The following is a 22,489-nucleotide window of genomic DNA, read 5'->3' as shown; positions in this document are numbered from 1 at the left end:
GTTTTGACTGTTTAGGCAATCAGTTCCATGGAAAGACTGAGAGCATTAAATCCTGTACTTAGTCTCACCACTTCTGTAGACAAGACGACACTACTTCTTTAGCCTCTGTTTTTTGTCAATGCCATGCTGATGATCCAGTCAACAGATCAAGTTGTCTGAAGGCCGGTCCTACATGCACTTTTTGGAACTTATCCTCTGATGTTTCTTGCTGACTGTATATTTGCTGGCTTAACCTGTTGGTCAAGAACCATTTTTGTTTCTTACTGATACTAATTTAGTAACAGAAATAATATACATTCTTTGCTATATCTATGCAATTGCAGTGAAGTCAATGTCTAATGGCAGAATTTCATGGAGTGAGAAACCTATTCCCTTAAAAATGTATTTTAAACAGTCAAAACAGTGTAGGTTTATTTATCTATTTAATCCAGTCACTGGAGTAATTTTTCAAACATGTCTTGAGTCATTAGCAATGAAATACCCAGACAATTCCATGTAAAGAATAAATATTCAGGCAAGTTTTGTAGAGAGAAGTAATTTAAAACTCGCATTTCAGGACCCAGATCTTGAAAAAGTAGGCAAGTGTGTTAGCAGGCATACTTTTCCAGCAAGGTTTGTCTGGCTTTTCTTCCCCTTGACTATATCAGTTGCTTTAATGAATGATATAATTTCTCTCAACAAACAGTGTTATTGAGCAGTTTTATTGAGTTTTATTTTTTATTATTATTATATATGATAACTAAGGATATCGCTAAGAGCACCAAGTAAAGCAGAAATAAAAAGCCATTGTTAGGCAAGAAAAAAGAGGATGGCATCTTTGATAAAACTTTAATAGTTTTTAGAACTGCATTCTAATACAAGTGCCCAAGGACATAATTGGCGATATATTTAATAGCAAGTAAAGTCTCTTCACAGGTTGGCTTTATCTGAGATTCAGGGAGAAGAAAACCATATGCACCAGTATCTCTGAGCTCAAAAGTGAAAGAGTACTTGATGCCTTGATCGTAAGCCCAGTCGTCAGAGCCCCCTGCAGCAAGATCTGCAGATAAAGAAAGAAAATAAAGCTTAATTGGAAAAGTATAGCTATCACATAAATGTGATACACTTAAGAGTCAAGTCACATAGCGAGAAATACAGAAAGGACAGATAAAAAGGAATATTTAATGAATTGTTGATTTCTGCTACTCGTGGAAAGGCTTCTGTGATTTAGGCCGCTTGTGAACTCTATTCCAGCTGATGATGCATGCACGCAAATATAAACAAGATAAACTACTCCCTTGTGCCACTATTGTGGGGAGACCATGGGAGAAAAGCCTGGTACCAGAGAGAGAATGGAAAAATGGCATGCTTGCATGCGCTCATTCAGAAAGCGTTGGTAACAGAAGCAAACACTGTCTTGCTGGCTAGCTCTTTGACATTCATAGAGATCTGGAAGAACCATAGACCTGGGATATCAGCTCCATCTTTTTCTTCTGGGAGAACTGTCCACTCCCTTTCCAGCATTTTGATACAGTGAAAGTAGTCTCCTTTGCTAAGCAGAGATTCTGCAGAATTGCTAAGCATCACCAAAACATTTAGTGATGCTAAAAATCCAGTAAAAAATGGCATAAGCTGTTTTTTAAGGTTTTAAAAAATATATTTAAGGAAAGAGGAATGAGGTAGAGAGAGTGCTTAAGGAAATTAAGAAATCCTAAATATAGGAGAGATAAAAGTTCTAGAAAACTAGATTTGGGAACCTCAGCTCAGCAGCTACCATTGCAAAGGCTATAACATGACAGCTGAGTTCCAAGAACAGCACAAGAATTGACTTGTAATCAGTACATTGCTCAGATTATAGTGCAAAATCAAAGAAATAATTAGCTGTGTTGGTAGGGTAGCTGAAGCCAGTCTTTAGACTTCACATCGTGTTGTTGCTTTGACTTGGAGACTCTGGCAACGTAGAAAATCTCAGGTTGAACAGGCTCAAGATTTTTAAACTGTGTATATTTTAAGAGTTTAATCTTTGCTCATCCCTTTACCTTATAGGGGGTCACCCATTCCCTAGGCTCCCTAAGGCGTATATACCATTCCATATTTCAGAACTAAGAGATTGCATATATACCTCTGGGAGTGCTTCAGAAGAAAGAAGCCGACTGCTTAGCTAGAGTAACAACAGTCACTAGAAAATTGCATTTAGTAGCGTTTGTCAGTATATTTAGGCCAGTACTTACAGATTGTTTCAGCACCTGGGCCATATGTATATTTGGTATTATGCAAACTAGCCAGCTGTTGGGATGCAGCACGAGCAATGGAATTCTGTAGGGAAAGAAAAATGATAAATGCAGCTTTGCAGAAGCTTTATGGGTGAATTAAAGCAAATGCATTGTCGAATAAGTTGAAGAACCATATTTGAAAAGTTTTTAGTTTTAAACTGTTGTCCATCTCAGAATTATCTGGTTGTCAGTAGCTAACAATGCACAGCTTGTTCTGTTGCTGTGAAAACAGTTTGTCACTAAAGAGCATGATCTCCAACTTTTATTGGTGAGGTAGAATCTGGAAAGTTAAGGGGGAGGAATAACAGGAGTTTCTGCACTTAAGAAGCTTGTGCAAGACTAAGACTAAATAAGAAATCTATGAAAATAGTGATAACTTAATACATTAAACTGTGAATGCACAACAGGCTTTCTTTTCCTCCTATGCATGCAGCTATAAATTCAGAGCAGAGTCAGTTTAGTCAGCGAAGCTGAACATTGATACCAGTGGAAGCAGATTAAGGTCTTAGAAATATTAACAGCCAGAAAAGCATAAATTACCTTGGAACCATATGTAGTCTCATTAATTTCAACTCATTTCCTGTGCACGGAGGGACTCATTCTACTCCCACTGATTTCAGTGAGGGTTGGATCAGACCCACGAATAGTGCTATGAAGCTTTGTATGCTTGCATTAAGGAAAATTACAGACTTTTCTTTGGAACATGTGGCTTTTCCAGTTCTTCGTAATACAGCATGTTGGTAATAAAACATAAGAACTATTACTAACAGATGATAAATATGAATGGTTTTTGAAAACAGATGTTCAGTATAGGAATAAGCAATGGATTGTCATATCTTTCTTTACAGCTTACAGTTGAATGGCTTACTATTCCAGGAATTTCCTCAAGCCTCTTCTTTCACTGTAGGTGTGTGCTGGCTTACTTCCCGGTAGCTGAGATATTGTAAAATATTCCCTATTTGTCTTTAAGCTTGAAGTGTTCTAGCAAATTACTCAAAAAGGTATATTGGGCAATGCGTTTAGAAAATCTTAATTTAGTGATAATATTTTTTCAGCTTCTAAACAAACAGAAATATGTTTGCATTAACGCTGGCAGCCTGGTTTATCACAGGATTGCACGTGATTCCCCATTCCCAAATAATGCATGCATACAGGATTCCTGTTGGATTTTGAACAGCCCAGAATTCTGGGAGCTGGTTCTAGAAATTTGGGCACATTTTATCATATGAAGAGTATTTAAACAAGGCAGGCCAGAGTGTATTTGAAGCTCATCCTTACATCTATAAAACTGGCTGTAGCTGAATGCTGGGTTGTGTTTTTGGCCTCTCTATTTTCCAAATACGAGTGGTTGTAAGAAGAATGTTGGGTTACTCTGCATTTCACAGTCTTGGGCTCATAGCAATGAGGAGAGTGAGCTCTCTCCACCGTTTGGAAAAAAAAAAATCCTAACTAGCTGATTCTTTTTTAATCCATAATAGCTTTTAACACATCGTGAGGGAATTGTAGAGGTTGCAGACTAGTATCTGCTAGTGATGCCATGTTTTCCTCAGAGTCATCTTTTATCTGTTTATGTATATACTTAATCAGTTGCTGAGATTAAGAGTAAAATCTGCTCTCAATAGCAAATCCCCTTTTAAATGTACAAACCGCTGCTGCTTCTTTTCAAATATATGCGAAGTGGAAATTAAACTTAAAATACTATTATACCATGTCGGGACCTGCTGATAATTAGTATTTGTTCTCTGTTTAGTAAACTGCATCTTGGGGACAGCAGAACAGCAGAGTTGCTTTTAGGGGAAAATGGGGTATGCCAAAGGACAGCTTTAAATCATTTGTTACTTTTCTCTGCCAAATTTAGAAGAACAGATCCCAGAAAGTGCATGTCAGGAAATCTTTTTACCTGAGGGATTTTTATTATTGGCCAGGAAGTTGTAAAAAGAGATTTGTGGAGAGAACAGTTGAAATTTCCAGCTGCTAAGGGCCTGGAATCCAAATGAACAGCTTCCTCAAGCTCTCCAGGTTGGGGACTGAGATGGTATCTTAAATGACCCCCGCCAAAAAGTGAAAAGCGTGACTGTTTATGTCTTCATTATGAAATAGGCCTGAGTTTTGAGATCAGATTTCTTCTTTTATTGTAGACTCTCTCCCAAATACTTTCTGAATATATTTATAGTCCAAAACCTACAGGCCAAAACAAAATTCAACTTTGTAGGAACTAAAGTCACTGTTCCTCACAATATAAAACAGCAGGAATAATAAAAAGGAAGTAAATACTTCTAAGTGTAAATGCAAAATATGAGGGGAATAATGTAAAAAAATAAAAATTAAAAAAAAAAATAGCCCAAAGCTATCCTTAAAGAAGAAATTACATGGAGACTTATGTAGAGGTACATAAATAATGCTCAACATTTTTTTCCAAAAAGTGATATTTACCCTTTGAAAAATAGTTTGAACTCTTATGCCTGTATATTATTTGGAATACAGCTGCAAGGAGGGTCATGTCTATCTTTTTGACCCATGAGGATATTCTTTGCTCTTGACTGATTTTCGAAATCTGTGTGCGTAACTGCCTTAGGTCTATAGTTTGGGAGTTTTTGACTGTCAAGAAATCCTTCTTTTGTGAGGAAAACTCTGCATAGAGTTATACTAGCAGAGAGCCAACTGGCATCCTGAAGTCCTAGAAGTAACTCCAAATTAGTACCTTGTAACTGGCAGCAGAAATGGCTTTTCAGCTTCTGACTTGCAGCTGAACTCACAGAGCTGGTAATTTCTGCAGAAGGTGTAGTATTCCCTGTGCTGATAATCCATTTGTGTTTACACGGCAATTACTAATATTTGGCTTAATCTTGTGTACATAGTGTGCTAGCCAGTGAAACAACAGTCACGTTCTCAGGTGCCATTATTTTACATAATTCGCACCCTTTAAGCATATATTTTCAGTTATTAGCTGTTAATAAAATATACATGTTACTGGCCTCTTCTTTCTCATCACATCTGGAGGTTTGAACTAGGAAGATAATTTATCCAGCTAAGCATCTTCTGACTGTTAAGAGAGAGTTTTTGGGAGCAGCTTCCTCATTGTTCTTGTGGCATCAGCCTAGATTTGTCTCAGCAAATTGCAGCTGTTTAGAAACACTCCAGGGACCTTGATTATGCATCTGCCCCGTGCAGGCAACTCCCTTTGCCATGATACTCTGACAGGCATCGGGGGAAGCCTGGTCACTCACTGGCTGGACCTGTCATGCTCTTCCTCTCTTCTCTCTCTGGATTGCAAACTAATTTGCCTGAGGCTGAAAACTGTATTTACCTTCCTTCACCTTTAGTGAAGCTAAATTTCTGAGGCTCCTTGTGTTGCCAGTGAAGACAGACTCCTCTCAAAAAAGGCCATGACTGATGTGTAATTTAGTTTCCTATTCTATTGTTGCTCATAGTTAAGTATGTCTCCCAAGAGTCTAGAGAATCCAGCCAACAGGATAACTGCTTCTAAACAGCAATACTGCTTTTTTGCAAGCCTCTTTCTCTGCGACAGTCTCACAGACTGTTTAAGAAGTGGATCCCTGATGAGAGGGTGTTAAGGTGAATGTGCCTTGCAACTACTTGAGCTTGTCTTTGAGCCAGGACTAAGCTCATATTTGAACTTCGTCTGGAAGAAGCTACTACTAAAAACATCCCTTTCACCACTGTAAGACTGCCAATACGGAGCAATACTCTTGTGGGGCATCTGTTGCAGCAAACTCAATGGAGGAGTTATGAAGCGACTTCTAAATACCGTCTTTCTGTCTGCTTCAATTTGTTGTGCTTCCCAGCTGACTTTACCAGTATTTACTTGTAGCAAGTAATACAATCAGGAAGGAGTTGAAAACAGCACGGATACAACCATAACTCCGCATTGGCTTGTCTGAGTCTCTTAGATGATAGAATTTTTGCTGTTCAAAAGTTCCTTACTGTAGGTACTCACATCTTCAACATTTTAAAGAATAAAATCAAGAACAAAAGGACTTTGCTCCTAGGTATTGGGTTAAATAATCAGACTAGTAGTCAGTTGTGCAATATGTCTGAAATTTGCTCTCCCTGCAGGCTGCGCAGGCTCTGGGCATGTCTCTGCTTTATCTCATGTCCTGTTTTAAAGGCTGAAGAGGAAATGAAATGATAGACCAACCCAGTACGGAAGGTGAGTTTTAGTGATCTTAAATAGTAACCAGTGTGGGCAGTATGCCTTCAGGGAATACAGACTGAAATCCTGTATCTAGAAAATTATTTTGGGTTGTGAATTAATAATATTCTGTAACTTGTCAAACAGTCATAATACAAATATGCTAATCTAACAATGAGAATGAAGTGGCTGCAGGAACATATTTGGCACTGAGTTTATTGTTTAACTGAGAGAATGAATTGAACCTGGAAAGGAGGGAACAGCATGATGGACTTTCCTCTATCAAATCATAGTTCAGAGCCAATTACAATACAAACAAGAACTGAGAAAACTAGATTTATTTTGGCAGAAAATTAGGAAAACATAGGGTGACCTCACAGGAAGCTAAGGCCAAAATATTACCTAATTAAAAATATGGGCTTCACTGTTTATGAAAAGTGTTATTAAATACAAGAGACTCTATTCCAAGAGGAGGAAAATGTGAATAGTAAAATAAAGGTGAAAAGAATTTTCCTGGGGCGTGTAGAGATACTGGTCTTGCCAAGAATGTTTGTTTGTGAAGAGCTTATGCTTCTGTTCTCTGTAGGAGATGGATTCAAGTATGTATTCTCTGTGCAGGGTAACACTCGAGGGTATAGTGTAAAAAAAAAAAAAAAAAAAAAAAAATCATAAGGTTATGAAGCAGGCAAAATGTAATTTTTTTTTTTTTAGTGGATCACATATTTCTTTCAGGGAGTCATCACAGGCCTATTGTGTAACTTCTGAGAAATTCCTGACCTAGATTTTTCTGTCTTGGGTGTTTTTATTGTTGTTCAAGCATTATTTGGATAACAGTGAAAGTCTGTGTACAAAATCCCAGGAGAGAAAAAGAAAATCCCTGTATACAGGGAGAAAAGTTTTGGGAAAATTCTTGTGTGCTGCAGGGTGGAGATTCTCAAAGCTGCTCTTGTATCTGAGGAGAAGGAAGGGACATGCATGACTTCTGCCATCTCTTTCAAACCTCAGCCCTGGAGGTGGGCTGAGGGATAGCTCTAATCCTCCACCCAAAGTAAATGCTGATAACTTTGAGGTTGTTCTAGTCTGCTATAGCAATGGATACCTATAGGATCTCTGGGATTCCTAAAGTACCCTGTTCTACCTGAGAAACCAGAAAGAGAAACAATTTTATGCCTTCTGGTGATTTTTTTTTTGAGGCTATTTGGAGAAAGAGTCTTTTTGGAGCAGTTCATTGGGCTTGTAGGCAAGGAAGGTGCAAGCCTTCTTTAGATTCCTTCTTCCCCCAAACTTAATGTTTTCCATCTCAATTTTTGCGCCCTTCTGTGTCTCAGACACTGGAATGTAACATTAGCCCTATGGTATTAAGCTACCTTTAATTAAATACAGTGGAATAATATGTTGTTAATGATAAGCAGACATGTGAAGTTTTGTTTAACCAGATGTCCAATTGCTCACTGAAAGAGATAGTAAGTGGCAACCATATTTCCTTTAATTTATTAGATCTGTCAGAGTGAAAATAACATCTAAGATAACGGCACTATAAATTTGCTTCTTCATTTAGAGAATGATTTATGATCCTTTTATTTGACAAAACAATTTCTCTAGTGCTTGAGGTTCTAATTCTCCAGCATTTCTCTAAATTCTAAATCTAGACAGAACTTTTAAGCATGAAGCACAGTAATTGGCATACAATATAATGCCTCTTGTTGCAGCTGTCTCATTTCAAATACTCACTGAAAATCACTGAAAATCTTAAATTTCTTTAGTCACAGCTCAGATGAATTTGTTTTAGTTATTTGAAGTGATCTGAAAAGCTACACTTTGGGACCTGACCCAGAGCCCATTGAAGTCAGTCTTTTTATTTAATTCACTGGGGCTTGGATTGAGCTCTTTTTTTAATTATCCCAACTACAGGCAATATTGTTTGGATGATACTGTGATCTCGCTCTCCAAAAGAAGAATTTTTGGCAAGAATTCTTCCCTTGTTAAAATCAGGTACCGCAGAAGATGAGCATCTCTGGGATCCTGCTGTCTTTTTGTTGAGATCACCAGTAGAGGGAATGTTTAGAGAGAATGTTTTCCTTTAATTAGGACAGGAGTATCACTCATCAGGTCACCTTTCAGTAGTGGTGAGATCTTTGATTGCTTTGTAGTAGAAAATAATGGAACTCCCTCTTGGATCATTGTACCCAATTTAAAATACAGAATAACGTGACAGTGAAAAGACTAACTTACATGAAGTGAAATCAAATGGCTGAAGAGTCGTGTATAGCTTGCATTCTTGAGCTATTAATTTTTTTTATCCTGAAGAGTAATGGGATACTTATTCTCCTTGCCAAAAAAGGAGAGTTTGTTACTGGTTAAAATTATAGAACATTAATATGGATGATTCTTTAAATTTTATTATATTTTGGAACGGAAAAGTGCTAATGGAAAATTTTAATTAAAAAAATTGAAAACCTATGAAAGCACATTTACTGTATTCTTTTAATATAAAAACTATCAATATAAACTTTTTTCCATTTAATACTGTGAAAGACATGCTGTACTTTTAGTTACGTTTCATCGCATATGCTCTTGATTCAGAAAACTGGGCAAAATGTCATGCAGATTTCCAACGCAGGGGAACTTTGTGATCTTGACAATGAAGCTGCTCAAGGGTTGTGTTATTTATTACTTTAGACTGAACTGCAGTTGTGTGAAATGTGAAGCTTTTTTAAACACTGAAGGCAAGAAATTACTACAGTTCCCTGAAATAATTACAGTTAAAACTTTCTGGAACATAAATTAAGAAAACAAAATCTTAATTCCATTCTCTCTTTCAAGATGCAAAAAAATCTAACAAGAAACTTCACTGTTGGCCCCACTTTGCATTTGTTCTTCAGAATTATGACATTTTTTGGGAGCACTCGTAAATCTGTCAAGGTTTCACAGCACACTTAATGTTGCTGCCTTGGACTTCTGGCAGCATCCAGGAAAGAGAGAGAATCAAGATTTGTTTGTTTTGTTTTGCTATGTGGTTTTCCCTGCCAACAGCTTCTAATTGCTAGTATGCCAGAGAACTGAAGTCATTTTATTATTTATGATTGTTGATTTTTGGCCTTATGAAATGTTTACAACTTTTACACACAACGCATTCAATAATACTTAACCTCTGTTTTTAAGGATTAAAAAAAAAGTCGTATACCATGCTGCCTTTATCTTACTTAAATGGCATTAGAACATTTAAACATTAGAACTGTCATTTAAAACACCAGATTCATGCTCCCCTCTTCCAAAAATAAAAAAAAAAAAGAGATATTGAAGTGTAGGCCTGTTTAGAAAGGTCTCAGAACTGAAGCTTCTTCCACCTGTTGTGTATCTCTAGCTGGTTCCATTTTACTTTTGACAAAAGCTGCCTCATTGACCTCAACTTGTATCATCCTGTTCCGTAGGATTTTCACCATTTTACTTCACTGAGAACTAAGGCTCAAGAGGAAGTGTTAGACAGAGATTCCTATCTGTTGTTGATAATACTAGTTCAGTCACTCCTATATCGTTGTTACTTATCTGTCAAGCTGTGATCTTGACTTACAGACCATAGCGTTTCTGTGTATGGTATTGGAGGCCCGTACACAGCAACCTCTTGAGTTGGGAAGGAGCAGTGCAGTATAGCAGTGGATTTCTGCGTAGCATAACTAGAAGACAGACCTGTCCTTAGGGCAAATTCATTCTATGTGTGGAAATTAAAAAAGGCTCTTGAGTTTATCCGGTGCTTGAACTATCTTGAAGCTGTAATGGATTCTCTTGTACTTGCTGTGAAAGACTAAAGTAATTCCAGTTACTGGCAATAGAGATTTTTTTCCAGATTTGCAAGAAACTGCCTCAGGTTAAACTGACCTAAATAGCACGTGATGATTTTTACTTGTTCTTTTCATTATTTCAAAATGACAAAGAGCTTCTACTCACCAGTTCCTCATAATTCACTGGGTGTTTGTAAGTATACGAATAAGGAAACAGAAGCATCTGGGAATAGGAGTGAATAGTGATGTATGCCTTGATGGTAGAAAGGTGGTTACGAATGAAATCAGCCAAAGCCTTGGTCTCCTTTTCAGACTCAGGTGCACGGCCACAGTAAGTGGAATCGCAAGGTCTATTTGAGGCCCCAGCAGCTGGAAAGAAGGGTAAATTTAATCAATGTTTAATGAAAAAGGAATTGGTAGGTGGGAGGGTGGTAATGTGAAATCACTTTCATTGATAAGCCTTGGAAATCCTACTGGCACACATGCCATTTCTGGGGAGAGAATATTTTATTGCGAAGTTAAGACAGTGGGTAGTGTGATGTAGCATTCGGGAAATATTTCCTGTACAGCAGGCATACTTGGAAGGACATAACTATTGATGTAAATCCTTGTATTATCCAAGTCATTTGGCATATGACTCACTTCAGTACTTGAACAATCCTTTCCTTGCATGTCCTCCCCGTTTCTAGGATGCTCCCAGGAACCAGCCAAGTGCAACCAGTCAAGAGAAACCCCTCTCCCACCTAGTGAAACCAATCAAAAAAAAAAACCTCTACTGTTCACAGAAGTAGCCATAGTAATGACCCTCATAACCAAAGTCTATTTTTTGCCCAAAATTGCCCTAAGAAATTGAACATAAGCTTCTCCACACCACTATATTGATGGTTTTCACTGGAGTTTGAGATGAACCATCATGCAGTGAAAATCCATAGGTAAATATCTTGACTGTTGTACCTCTGAATGGTAGTTTGCAGCCATTGTTAGGAGACACTTACTGCACCACCCAGCATCAAAATTCCTGTTGGGATCAGTACCAAGGCAGCTGCTGCCCGCGTTTTTAGAGCGTGTCTTTCTCCACATGCGGTTCTGAAATAGAATGGTTAAGTGCATATCAAGAGAAAGTTCTAACAGTTGACTTGGTCAGCAATACTCTTGAGAAATAAAAAAAGTACTTACATTTGTCCAAGTGTAAACGTAACCATCAATATTAAGAACAGGCAGGATGTAGAAGTCCAAGCTGTTGAGAAGTTTGGTCATGACACTGTCTTTTCCATAGGTCTCAACAGCCTAGTTGGAAAGAAAACGACAGAGCTGACACTGTCATAGAATCAAAACAAAATATCTCCTGTATGTTTTGAGCAGCCTGGGTCTGGATCAAGAAGTAAGTAATATGGTGGTGCAAAGAGATCCTGGTCACTCCACCATGTGAGATGGAAGCCTTGTGATATTACATATACCCAGAGGAATAACAAATCCTAGATTTACATGGATTCAAACCATGCTGCTGCTAGAAAACCATCTCATTCTGGTAGATAAATTACCTGGTAAAGTAGTGTTGATTTTGAACAGAACAATAAATCACTGGAAAGAGATTTCTACCTATGAGCTTGTTTAGAGACAGCAAAGTACATATACTCTCTCTATATCCCGTCACCTTAAAGGTTTGGGTTTAATTTATGAGAAAAGAAAAATCATTGTTCCTATTTCTGATATCTGTTGTGCAGAGGAGTTTCTTCAGCAATCAAAACTGTAGGGAACACTTGCAAAGAACATCCTTACACACTTTTACACACTTTTCTAGACACATGCATTGCATAATATCCATAAGAATTCCTGCCATAAACCTGTATGTCCTGATTCTTTGTGGCCTGTCACTTCGTGCGCTTGTCCACAAATTTCTTTCAGGGCCGAGTGAGCATTCAATAGTTATAGAAATATGCTCTAAGAAGAACGTTGCACCCGTGTTTCCTTTACTCCTATACAGACGAAAAGGATAGAACAGGGTGCAATGTAATGGAGAAATGGTATCTATTCTCCTTTAGCTAACAAGTAGAAAAGTTGGGTGTAGAATCTGCAGAAGTGGTTTTTGATCACTAGAACTGATGCTTCTTCCTGTTTTATTGGGCGGGGGGGGGGGGGGAATGTTTGCATATTCCTCTAGTTTTTGCCTTTCATGTCTAGAAGACACCTCAGATGAACTTCACATGAATCTCAGAGGACAGTGCTTTTAAAGCACTTCTGCCTAGCTGCACTTGGAACCGCTGTGCAAAGCCACCACTGGTGTCAGGTGCATCCATGAATTAAGCAGTCAGACAGAGAAAATGACAGCTGTAGTGACGTGAATTGCTAAGAGAAAAATGATAACACATACTGTCTGTAGCCTTATTGGGAGATAATGAGATCACATTCCCATTGACTCCACTGAGATGTCATTTTCAATTTCCACTGCCCCTTGCAGAAAACCGCATGGCTGTCTCAGAAGACAGAGCTTACGCTTGCCACCAATTTTTGTGCCAGCGTGGCTCCCTGAAGTACTTTGGCTTTCCTTTACTCAGGTTTTACATACCAGCTGCTGCTTCTGTTTTTTAAAAAACTTTAAGCAGGAATTCTTACAATTTTAGACTCAGACAGTGAGCTGTTCTGTGCAGGTGATTGATTCCCGCTGCCAAGTTGAGGGGGAATACACCTCTTCTCCTGTAGAGACAACTCTGCAGCATTTAATAACTCCCAACTGCTTAGTAGTGGTGGCGAGGAGCAGGAAAAGAGAAAGTAAGCAAAACTGTTTCATTCAAGGGCTGAAGTGTCCCAGCCTGAAGTGAAGCTAATTTCACCACGTGTGAGTCTTTTTAGAATATATCATTTCACGCTTTAGAAACCATTCTGTCCGACCTAAAGTGACAGCCCGAAGGGATGTGTATGGACAGTTATTTCCTGAGTGGAATGCAAAGAGATGCAGCTGTAGTCTTTCTCCTCTCTTGGGTAATGTTTCCTTAGTGCACTCTGACTTTGCTTCACTGACAGTAGGTTTCCATCCTCTCAGTTGCCTCACTGAGCAAGTCTGACTGCCGTGAATACAGGATCTGAAGCTGTGGGAAGAGAGCCTTTCTGGCACACAATCTATTGCCTTCTGAAGTTTCCCTCAGCTGCCTTATTCCTTACTCCTTATGATTATGTAAAGAGTATGACTTGCTTTATAATGTTGCTAGATCTGTTTGCTTGTCACCACCTTTATCTGACTACAGGTGCAAAGAGGAATCTGTACATTGTGTAAGTAACCCTTTTAGTTGTCAGTACCTCTTACACAGGCTGAAGAAGTCTTAAACTTTTCAGATTAAATGGCCAGCCATTAAGACGTGTTTTAAATCGTTGTGCCCCAACCATCTGAGGTGAGAGAAGGGACGTGCAGGCATGTATTTAGAGGAAAAAAGTCAGTCTGCAGGTGCTTCAGCCCTTGACCCTCACTTAAGGTTCTCTTAGAAATAGTTGCATTTTGTAAAATATTTTTTCATCATTAAGCTTACTGACTTCTTTCACAAACCGCTGGCAGAAAGCAGGCGAGATCCACTCTCTCGCATGGAAACCACAATCCATAAAGATGGCCTTCTTATTCATCCCACTTTTTCCCACCTATGGAAAAAAAAAGCAACAACAAAAAAAGGTCCTGAACAAAATAATTTGTCGGCAGAACGAGTCAGTCAGATTGTTGACCTAAAAAGTGAAACTTAAGGTAAGGATGGCATTTGTTGATTAAATGGAAATCTGTGGACTGCTCTCAGCTGTAGCTGACCCTGATGTTTCAGCTAAAACCACACAATCCTAATAATTTTGGTTTTATTAATGCATTTTGATTATTTGGTCACAGATTATTCTGCACTGTTGATATGTTTCCAGGAGTGGCTCTAATTATTGATCTCATTTTGTAGGATGCTAGATTATAGTAAATGCTTATGCAGTTTTGGGCAAGTAATCTTTATCCTTTCATCTTTATTTAATTCCTGGTATCTTATTTATTCACAAGAGTTATGCCAAAAATTATCTGGTGAAGATACAAACAAGTTTGTTGCCAATTGCTAGAAAGTCTGATATTTATAGATCCTTTTAGAGTAAATGGGTTTACAAGTAACATATGGAGAGAACATAAAGGTAGATGATGATTCATGTTGCTCACAGGAGTGTGGTCAAATTTATGTGTCTGAACTTCCACATAATTCATTATGCCTTTCTTTTTTAATTTATATCTTAAATCAGAAGGTGAGAAGTAGTGCACAAAATATATTTGATTTCCTGCAAAATTTATATTAGTATGTTAGCGTTAGTGATGATTTAATAGACATTGTAATCTTATGGAGGTTAATAGGAGAAAACAGTCTGGCACAAAGAAATCAAAGCACTTACTTTGAGAAGGTACATTTGCCGTCCTTCATATGTTTCCCCAATTACACTGCGAGAGACAAGTTCTGGGTTCTGAGCAGCAATATCAGCAGTCCAAGCAGCAATCTGTTTATAATAAGGAAGTTAAATTTATTGATGTCTCTGTCCTAAGGTTCAGAATAATTAATTCACAGACTTCAAGCCAGAAGGTCCTTCTGAGCATCTGACCTGACCTAATATTTAATACAGTTTATAGACCTCCAAGAGTTAATTCCTGCTTGTGCTAAAGCTATATTATTTGAAATATATCCAATCTTAATTAATTTTTTTCAGTGATAGTGGTTCATTACAGACCTCATCAAGCTATTCCAGTGACTGATTGCCTGATTTTCCTAATATGAATTTGTCTAAATCCAACTTCTAGCCAGTATGGTTGTTGGATTAAAAAAGCCTTCCAGTATTGAATGTTGATCCTGTTTAGTTCTTATAGATGATGACCTTGTCAGCCCTTAAAGAAGACTGCTTTCCTTGTTAAGCTAAGTAGATTGAGCTCCTTAAATCTTCTACATACTGTCATGTTTTTCAGTTTCATGGCTCCTCTTCATCCTTGAATTGTTGACAGAAGCACTGGAAAGAAATTTGTAGGAACAGCAACCAATGCCAAATGCAGAAAAGAGAAAAATCTCCTTCAATCTATTCACTATTTCCCTGTTACTATGTTAAGGGAAGTATAAGCAGCATTTGCTATCTTGATATTGGAACAAATTCCCTTTGCATCATGTGCCTTCAGAAGCTCACAAAAATGTGGTCACATTCACACAAAAAAGCATTTCCTGCCCAAAGATCTGTGATCTAAGAAAAAGGCAAGAGACAGCAGACGGATACAGATAGACTGGCAAGGGAATACTAGAAATAGTGGTTGACATTATTGGTGTTAGTGGTTTTTAGCACACCAATAACCTAAGCAGAGTCAAAGGAGCTTTTGTTCTTATTTTTAAATAGCCTTGAAAAGGAGAGGTTTTTTTTTCTTTTCTTAGGAGAGTTCTGGAGGAGGAGAATTGATTAGTTCTTGTAGGCCTTCTATAAATACCACCTAGAGAGGAAATACAAATGTTCCTGTTTGAAAATGTAACAGGTGGTCAGTAGAGCAATGACTAGCACAAAAATGGAAGATTTTTGCAAGGAAAGACATGAAAGGGAGATTCTCATACTTCTAAGTACAAGAACTGTCATGCAACGGATGAGGGGAAGCCACTGCAAAGATGTGCAGTGGGGTGACATTGTCAAGGTTACACATTGGAAAAAATCAGCGTGACTGTGGAAAAAAGAATAGGGGAGAGCTTGTGGTGGATGAAGAAGAGTTAGGATTGGGGCAGGGAATAAAATCAAGTTGTGAAAAAGCTGTTTAGCAGAGGACATATAGGAAAAAGAGGGAAAAGGAGAGAGCAAATTGGTAACCAAGCACATCAGCCTGGTCACTGAATTTCTACCAGAGATTCTCTGCAGTGCTGTGAGCAGAAGAAGAGGAAATTGGTGTAGGGGGGATGGGTTGTCCAGATTGTCCCTGTAAAGAGCCATAAAACTAATGGAGGAGAAAGAAGAGTTTGGAGAAGGAGTTACATTAATGGCTGGAACAGAAGAGGAAGAGGAAAGAAGGATGGAAGCATATCCGAAGCCATCTTGGCTACAGAGGATAAAGTATTGAGTCAAAAACTTGTAGACCTTACCGTTTCCCACTTGTTGTACTTCTCATAGCTGTGACCAGCAGTACGAACTTTGCTGTCAAACTGAGCGTCCACCACAGTCTGCAGGTTGTCAATCAGAACTCTACAATAAGGCATCATAAAAATTGTGAAGAGAAACATAGAATTTGCTAGCAGGAGACCAAGCACCAGGAAGATATTTCAGGGTCTGCCCTGAATTAAGGTCACAAGGATCGTGAAGTGAAATGTGGGGGATTTGGCTTATGCATTTGAAAATAGTATATATTAGGTTCAAGTTTCAACCTACTTCCTGCTTCATCCTTGCTGCCAGAATGATGAGGGAGCAATAGATTCCTCTTAACTAGCATCTGCCTACTTACTCTGATACTAACAGACCTTCAGGATGGTGACGATTTGGTTTAGGAAGAATGGCAATGCCAAAATACAGTGTGTGTAGAAAAAGAGGTCTGTATACAAGATCAGCTCTGTTTTTCCTCACGATGACCTCGTGTGGCCAGATCTTCTCTGCCTACAAGAGGAAAAGAGCCCTCTCTTGAACAGATGGCCCTGAAGGACAATTGTATTGCAGCAACATAACATCCTTGGGGAGCAACACACAGATGTTTGCCTGGTGCAACTTCTCCGTCAAGACACACTTTCAGACTTTAGGAGTGGTTTGATAGCTCTTTTGCAGATGGGGTGATCCATCCTCCAAGCTGCTCCACAGCATATGATATCAGCTATTAAAGTAGCAAAGCACCATGGCAAGATAACCCCAGCATCCTGTATGCCGTTGTCTGAAAATCTCCCATGAACCTTTCCCAGAGACTGAAACAAAAGACACAGCTCATCATCAGGCATGTTCTTGAGGCCATTTTACTTATATTTTAACCTTGGCTATAAAAAAAAAAAAAAAAAAGAATTTCTCTTGTTTTTCCAGTGCTTGTCTTAACATTCCTGCAGAAGTTACTCGTAATTTCAGGACATGTCCTTGATCACTTGTGATTTGGAGCAGGAGGCCAATCTGTGAGGCACTACCAGCCTTCAGAACAAACAGTGCAAATGGCTACATTGACATGATGTCGTGGCACTGCAGCTGCACTTCAAAAGAACTGTAACTGCTTGGGCTGTCACAAGGACGTTCCTCTGAAGTTTGTCAGGGACGCCTTATAGACATTATGGCCTTTGCAAATGAAAGATTTGTGCATGGACCTGAGGGAGTCTGTGAATATTATAGGAAATATTAGCACATGTAGAGTAACTCCTCCTTTGCCAAAGAGGAAGTTCCACTGAAATTGGACTCCTGCACAGTATGTGGGCTTAGGAAGCACTGAAAACAATTTCTTTTAGAATGTTTCTCGACTTCCTCCCCATAGTGGTATCCAAATCAGACACATTTAACACTGTGTTCAGGCCAGTAATTTTAGGGATGGATTATCCTTAGGTTTAGAAGATCATAAAAGCTATGTTTGATGAGAACTGCGTGATGTAGGACAAAGGAGTTTGATCTAATGGCCACAACATGGGGCTGAGAGCCAAAAGCTCTCCCCTCTGTCCGTCAGATGAAGTCGTGAGAATCTGACCAAGTAACGCTGACTTTCAGTATCTGCGTACGGTGATGTTGAAAGAATATCCATTACACATTGAAGGAGTCTGCTAATCAGGCTGGGCCAAGCCAATTTGTAATGCTCGGATGAGGTTAAAAAAGGGATGAAGACAGCCAGCGCTCCTTCCCCCACACTGGCCCAAAGTCAATGCCTCATCCTTGGTTAATGGTTGCACAGTCACTGGAAGATATGAAGTGTGAACTGTTGCCTGGTCCTCCTCTCTTCTCCTTACCCTCCCGTCAGTGCTGCTCACTGCAGTGCTTCTGTTCTCAGGCACGTGTAATGGCAGTGGCAGTGTGGTCCAGTCCCTCCACTTGTGCTGTGGTTGTATTCAGTAATAGAAACCCAGGGCTTTTTTACTTCTGGATACTACACTTAAGAAATATTTAAGCCAATTAAAAGCGCTCTCTTTGGAGAAAATCCTGCCACAGATCTGCTATGTGAATTATCTAAACCCAAGGCTGTCCTGGGAATCTGATCTCACCACTCCCTAGGCCCTTCACCTGAGAGCTGGCTTCTCTTTGTCACCAGTTTATTTTGTCCCTCCAGCTATTGTTCTCCAGCTTAGAGAACTCAGTGGGGAGAGCCTCATGCTGGCCCTTGAGACTCGTGATTTTCTAGCTTCGGTTCCCTGATGTTACCATGCAAACCATTCTGGTGCTCTTTCTAGTCCTCTGCTGCGTTTTGTCTTCACTGGAAAATGTTTCTTGTCCCACTTTACCCCACCCCAGCATACTGCAGTGGGCTTTCACTTAGAGGAAATTCCTGGCAATATATCTTTGCTTCCTGTTTCCTCTCACCATCAAGATTTCACCTCACCCCCTGAAACCAGAGGAGCTATACTCCGTTTGAACTATCATAGGAAAGCTGACCCCAGGAGAGGCATCCACAGGAGGCAGGAAGTTTGTGACAGAAAGATGAGCTATCAACAATAAAAAGATTAAGCACATTTCCCCAGTATTTAATCTCCTTCTGTTTAAAATACAGCAGTGAGAACACACTTACCTATACTCCATTTTGTTTTGTGCCAAAAGATTTTCAACCTCAAAAGACTTGTCAGCTTCAACTCGGAAGTCAACCTGCATTTTTGGCTTTACCAGTGTGACAGAGTCTGGCTGCCAAAAGTCAACCTGAAAGGAGGCCAAATGAATATATATATATATATGTAAGTATATACATATCTGTGGCTGTGATTTTTTAGGCAGACATATGTGTGATGGTGATGTTGATTGTGATTAATGTACCAAATTTAATTCCCATCATCCTGGACTGGCCTGATCTTGCTTGCCAGAAGTATCAGCGTAAGTTTTCACTGGAAATAATTGATCAAGAAGATTTTGTTAGGCCCTGCAACCTACTTGGCACATTTCTGGAGATGGCAGTGACAGTTTCACAGAGGTCCCAATTCAAAGCATTGAAGCACATGCTTATGAACTTTGAACTAACTGAGGCATCAAGTGGGAGCAGCACACAATGACTTGAAGGTAAGATCCAAAAAGTTTGTAAGTCCACTCAAGGAATAATGTATAAATGCCAAGTATTAACTCGTTTTTTGGACTGTTTCAATTTGGAGTTTTTCGTTTACTTAATAAGGACTACACTGATCTTGCACAGTGCCAAAATCGGTGCTTGGGTTCCAGACTTGGGATACTCTCAGAAATAAAAGTCCACTTCCTTGATTTCATTGCAAGGGTTATGTGTATAAGGATGATAGATGTGGTATCTGAGTTCGTTGCAGGCCCAGTATAAGCGTGGGTAGAGCACTGCTTGTGCTGCACAGCTATTGAGATCCACCTCTGAGCAGCTGCTAGCAGGCTTAAGTAACAAGAATATATACGTATAAAGAGTATATGTTTTGCCTGAATCTGCAAAGGTGTACTTTGCATGTGTAGGTTGCTAATCTGAGTAAAGATATTTACATGTACTTTCTCCTTGGTACCTAAGCACTGAACATAAAATTATTACCTTAGGATTATAATAATATAGACAGGGAGCACAGTTATCTACATACACTATGATAATTGGTATTCCCAGTTTAAGCAACCAGAATTTTCTTTCCTGATAATTGAGATAATTAACCCTTTTCATTTTTTCACTACCTTCTTTTAATGCTTTTTTTTACATCTTGATCATAGTAAGTAGCATACCATCCTTAAATGGGATACTGCTTATAGGGTGGTTTCATCATAATCTGTCATCTCAGCTGTGATATACCGTTGGTTATCTTTTCATTTTACAATCAAAACAGGAAAAAAAAAAAAAAAAAAAAGACAAGCATCAGCCTAAATCAAACTGCAGGTAGCTCTGAGTAAAAATATTCTGAAGTTCATGTGAAAGAGTCTTTTTGATGCAAAGATGACTGCAGTTTTTGAACGTTGTAGAGTCAGTGTTACCACTTCTTAATGAGCAGGTCTGCTCTGCGAAGCCTGCACATTTTTTTCTTTTACTATGGCATACCAAACAGCTACAGATTTTTGAATGATGTGCAAAAATCACAACTATCTTTTACAACCTCTTTCATTCTGTATACACACTTCATTGGAGGTTTTAGCATACAGGCATTAAACAGCACTGGATTCCCAACTCTGTAACGGAGGGACACTACATACATACTTTACATAAGTCAACTAGGAAAGACTGTTGCTTATACAAGTGCTTTTAGGACTCTGCACCAACTCTGAACACTGATGTTGGTATGAAGAAACTGTGCCTTCAGAGGATGGTGTTCAGGTCAGGGTGGACAAGTGACAGTACAGCTAGCATTTCCCACATATTTGCTGAAGTCGGCTTCTAATCCTCTGTGTTTAAAGTCTGTATTACAGGCTGAAAGTAAGGCTGATTTCCCAGCCTAATGTCTTCTCAGCCTTTCATCTCATGAACGTAAAGGAAAGTGAGGCTGGTGGGCATAGCTACAAACTATGTCTTTTCAAGTGAGATGACTGTTCCAGGATATATTACTAAGTCAGTCCTGACTGACTGCCCTGTATAACAGTGGTAGTACAGAGATCTTTTCTTTGTTTAAAAGAAAAAGAAAACAAACAATCCTTCAGTTGAATTCCTTTATAGTACACACTTAAAAGCAAGCATGGTGTATTAATTTTCTGAGTTAGGATAAGGAGGCAGCAACATGCCAATAACATATTTTTCCATAGAATGCTCTTCCAGCATGCTATACTAGCCTGTTGATAATAGTCCTCCACATCTGTACTTCATTTAAAATACCATCCTTTCATCCTACAGATAATGGTGTCTTTTTCACCAACAGCTATTTTACAACATCAAAGCTTAAGAGAATATTGAAAACACATTTGCTGTCTTTATTGTTTTTTATCATGTCACTGTGTCATCATATATCTACATCAAGGCCATTAAGGAACATGCAGCTTGACTGGGGAGAAAGAATGCTTTAAAGGAAAGTCAGAGAGAAGAGAGACTAAAGGCTAGAGAAAAGTTCAGTTTGTTGGGAGCATGGAGTTTTAGATTATTTACATGAGAAAACTGTTTTGCCTATAACGGTAAAAGTGCTGATACTTGGAATGGCTATGTTTCACCTAATGCATTCTTGAAAGTACTCCACACTGAATGTATCATTTGGGATTAATTTCTTCAAGTAATAAAAACCGGTAGGCACTTTGACACGCAGACTGAGTTAGTTGCTCTTTCTAGGAATGTATTTGTTTGATTCTGGCTCTATCACCCTGTCCTGTTCTTTCTGGAGAAACACTCCAACTGACTTCAGTGGAATCAGGATTGGGGCTTTAATTCAGCAGCGTGACAGGTTTTTTTTTTGAGATAGGCATTAGTGAAACAAAAGGAGATATACTCCTTCCAAATGCAATGTAGCCCCTTCCCCAACCAAGTTCTTTACCTGCATGCTGCTGGCAAGGGCAGTGATGATTTCCACCTGCTCTTCATTCTGTGGAATCACGCGAAACACCTTCTGGCTGAAAGTGGAGAGAAAGACGGGATTTGAAACAGGTCGGTCAACTGAAAGGATTTTGTTCTTGAAAAGGAAGATTTATAAATATAAACTTGATGTCTGTTCTTACCCATCAAAAGCAAGATCCTGAAGCTGAGCAGAAACAGCTGCAGTTCCTACAAGAACCAAAAGCGCCCACATTTTCTTTTAAAAGAAATGCAGGACTTTCAGTTCTTCTAGGCCACTTTTATAATGTATTTTGTACTGCTCTTTATTGATTATACACCAGAAAAACCCACTGATCAACTGATGACCTTCTTTTATTTGCATGCTATTTATAATGTGTTTTTACTCCACACCTGTGAAAACAGTTGAAAGTCTCAAGGGTGGTTAAGGAATACTGGACTTGAACTGGATAAACTCTTAATATCAAAAAGTGAATTTAGTTTGTTCTTTTCTGTTGTTTGTGAATTTTGATTAACAATTTTAATGATTTATTTGGCAATCATTTATTTGCTGAATTACAAGCTTTACTTTATAATGCTTTATTGTTGCAGATATCTGTCAGGTGTTGTTGCTGTGTGACTGGTCCTCTTAATGACACAATGTTGTCACTGGTCCTGAATGGTCTAGGCCAAACTCTCACAAAGTAAGAGGAAATGCAGTTTGTATGTATGAATTATCACTTTTCTCCCAACAGAGAAG

At 38.8% G+C, this 22,489-nt stretch overlaps 1 protein-coding gene across 1 annotated transcript; it reads right to left on the bottom strand.

Moving 5' to 3' along the window:
- Positions 1-682: 682 nt before the first annotated feature.
- Positions 683-22,068, bottom strand: CPB1 (carboxypeptidase B1). Its single transcript, XM_068955165.1, has 11 exons — positions 21,915-22,068; positions 21,734-21,809; positions 18,871-18,995; positions 16,283-16,382; positions 14,580-14,681; positions 13,710-13,811; positions 11,361-11,471; positions 11,180-11,270; positions 10,351-10,553; positions 2,211-2,295; positions 683-1,039 (listed from the first exon to the last, which is right to left on the bottom strand). The coding sequence occupies exons 1-11, from the start codon at positions 21,983-21,985 to the stop codon at positions 852-854; spliced, it is 1,254 nt and encodes a 417-aa protein (XP_068811266.1). The 5' UTR covers positions 21,986-22,068; the 3' UTR covers positions 683-851.
- Positions 22,069-22,489: the final 421 nt, after the last annotated feature.

The sequence above is a fragment of the Struthio camelus genome, chromosome 9 (assembly GCF_040807025.1).
Source record: "Struthio camelus isolate bStrCam1 chromosome 9, bStrCam1.hap1, whole genome shotgun sequence".
NCBI classification, from domain to species: Eukaryota; Metazoa; Chordata; class Aves; order Struthioniformes; family Struthionidae; genus Struthio; species Struthio camelus.
Note: the sequence above shows the minus strand (reverse complement) of the source record. Positions and strands in the feature narration are given on the sequence as shown.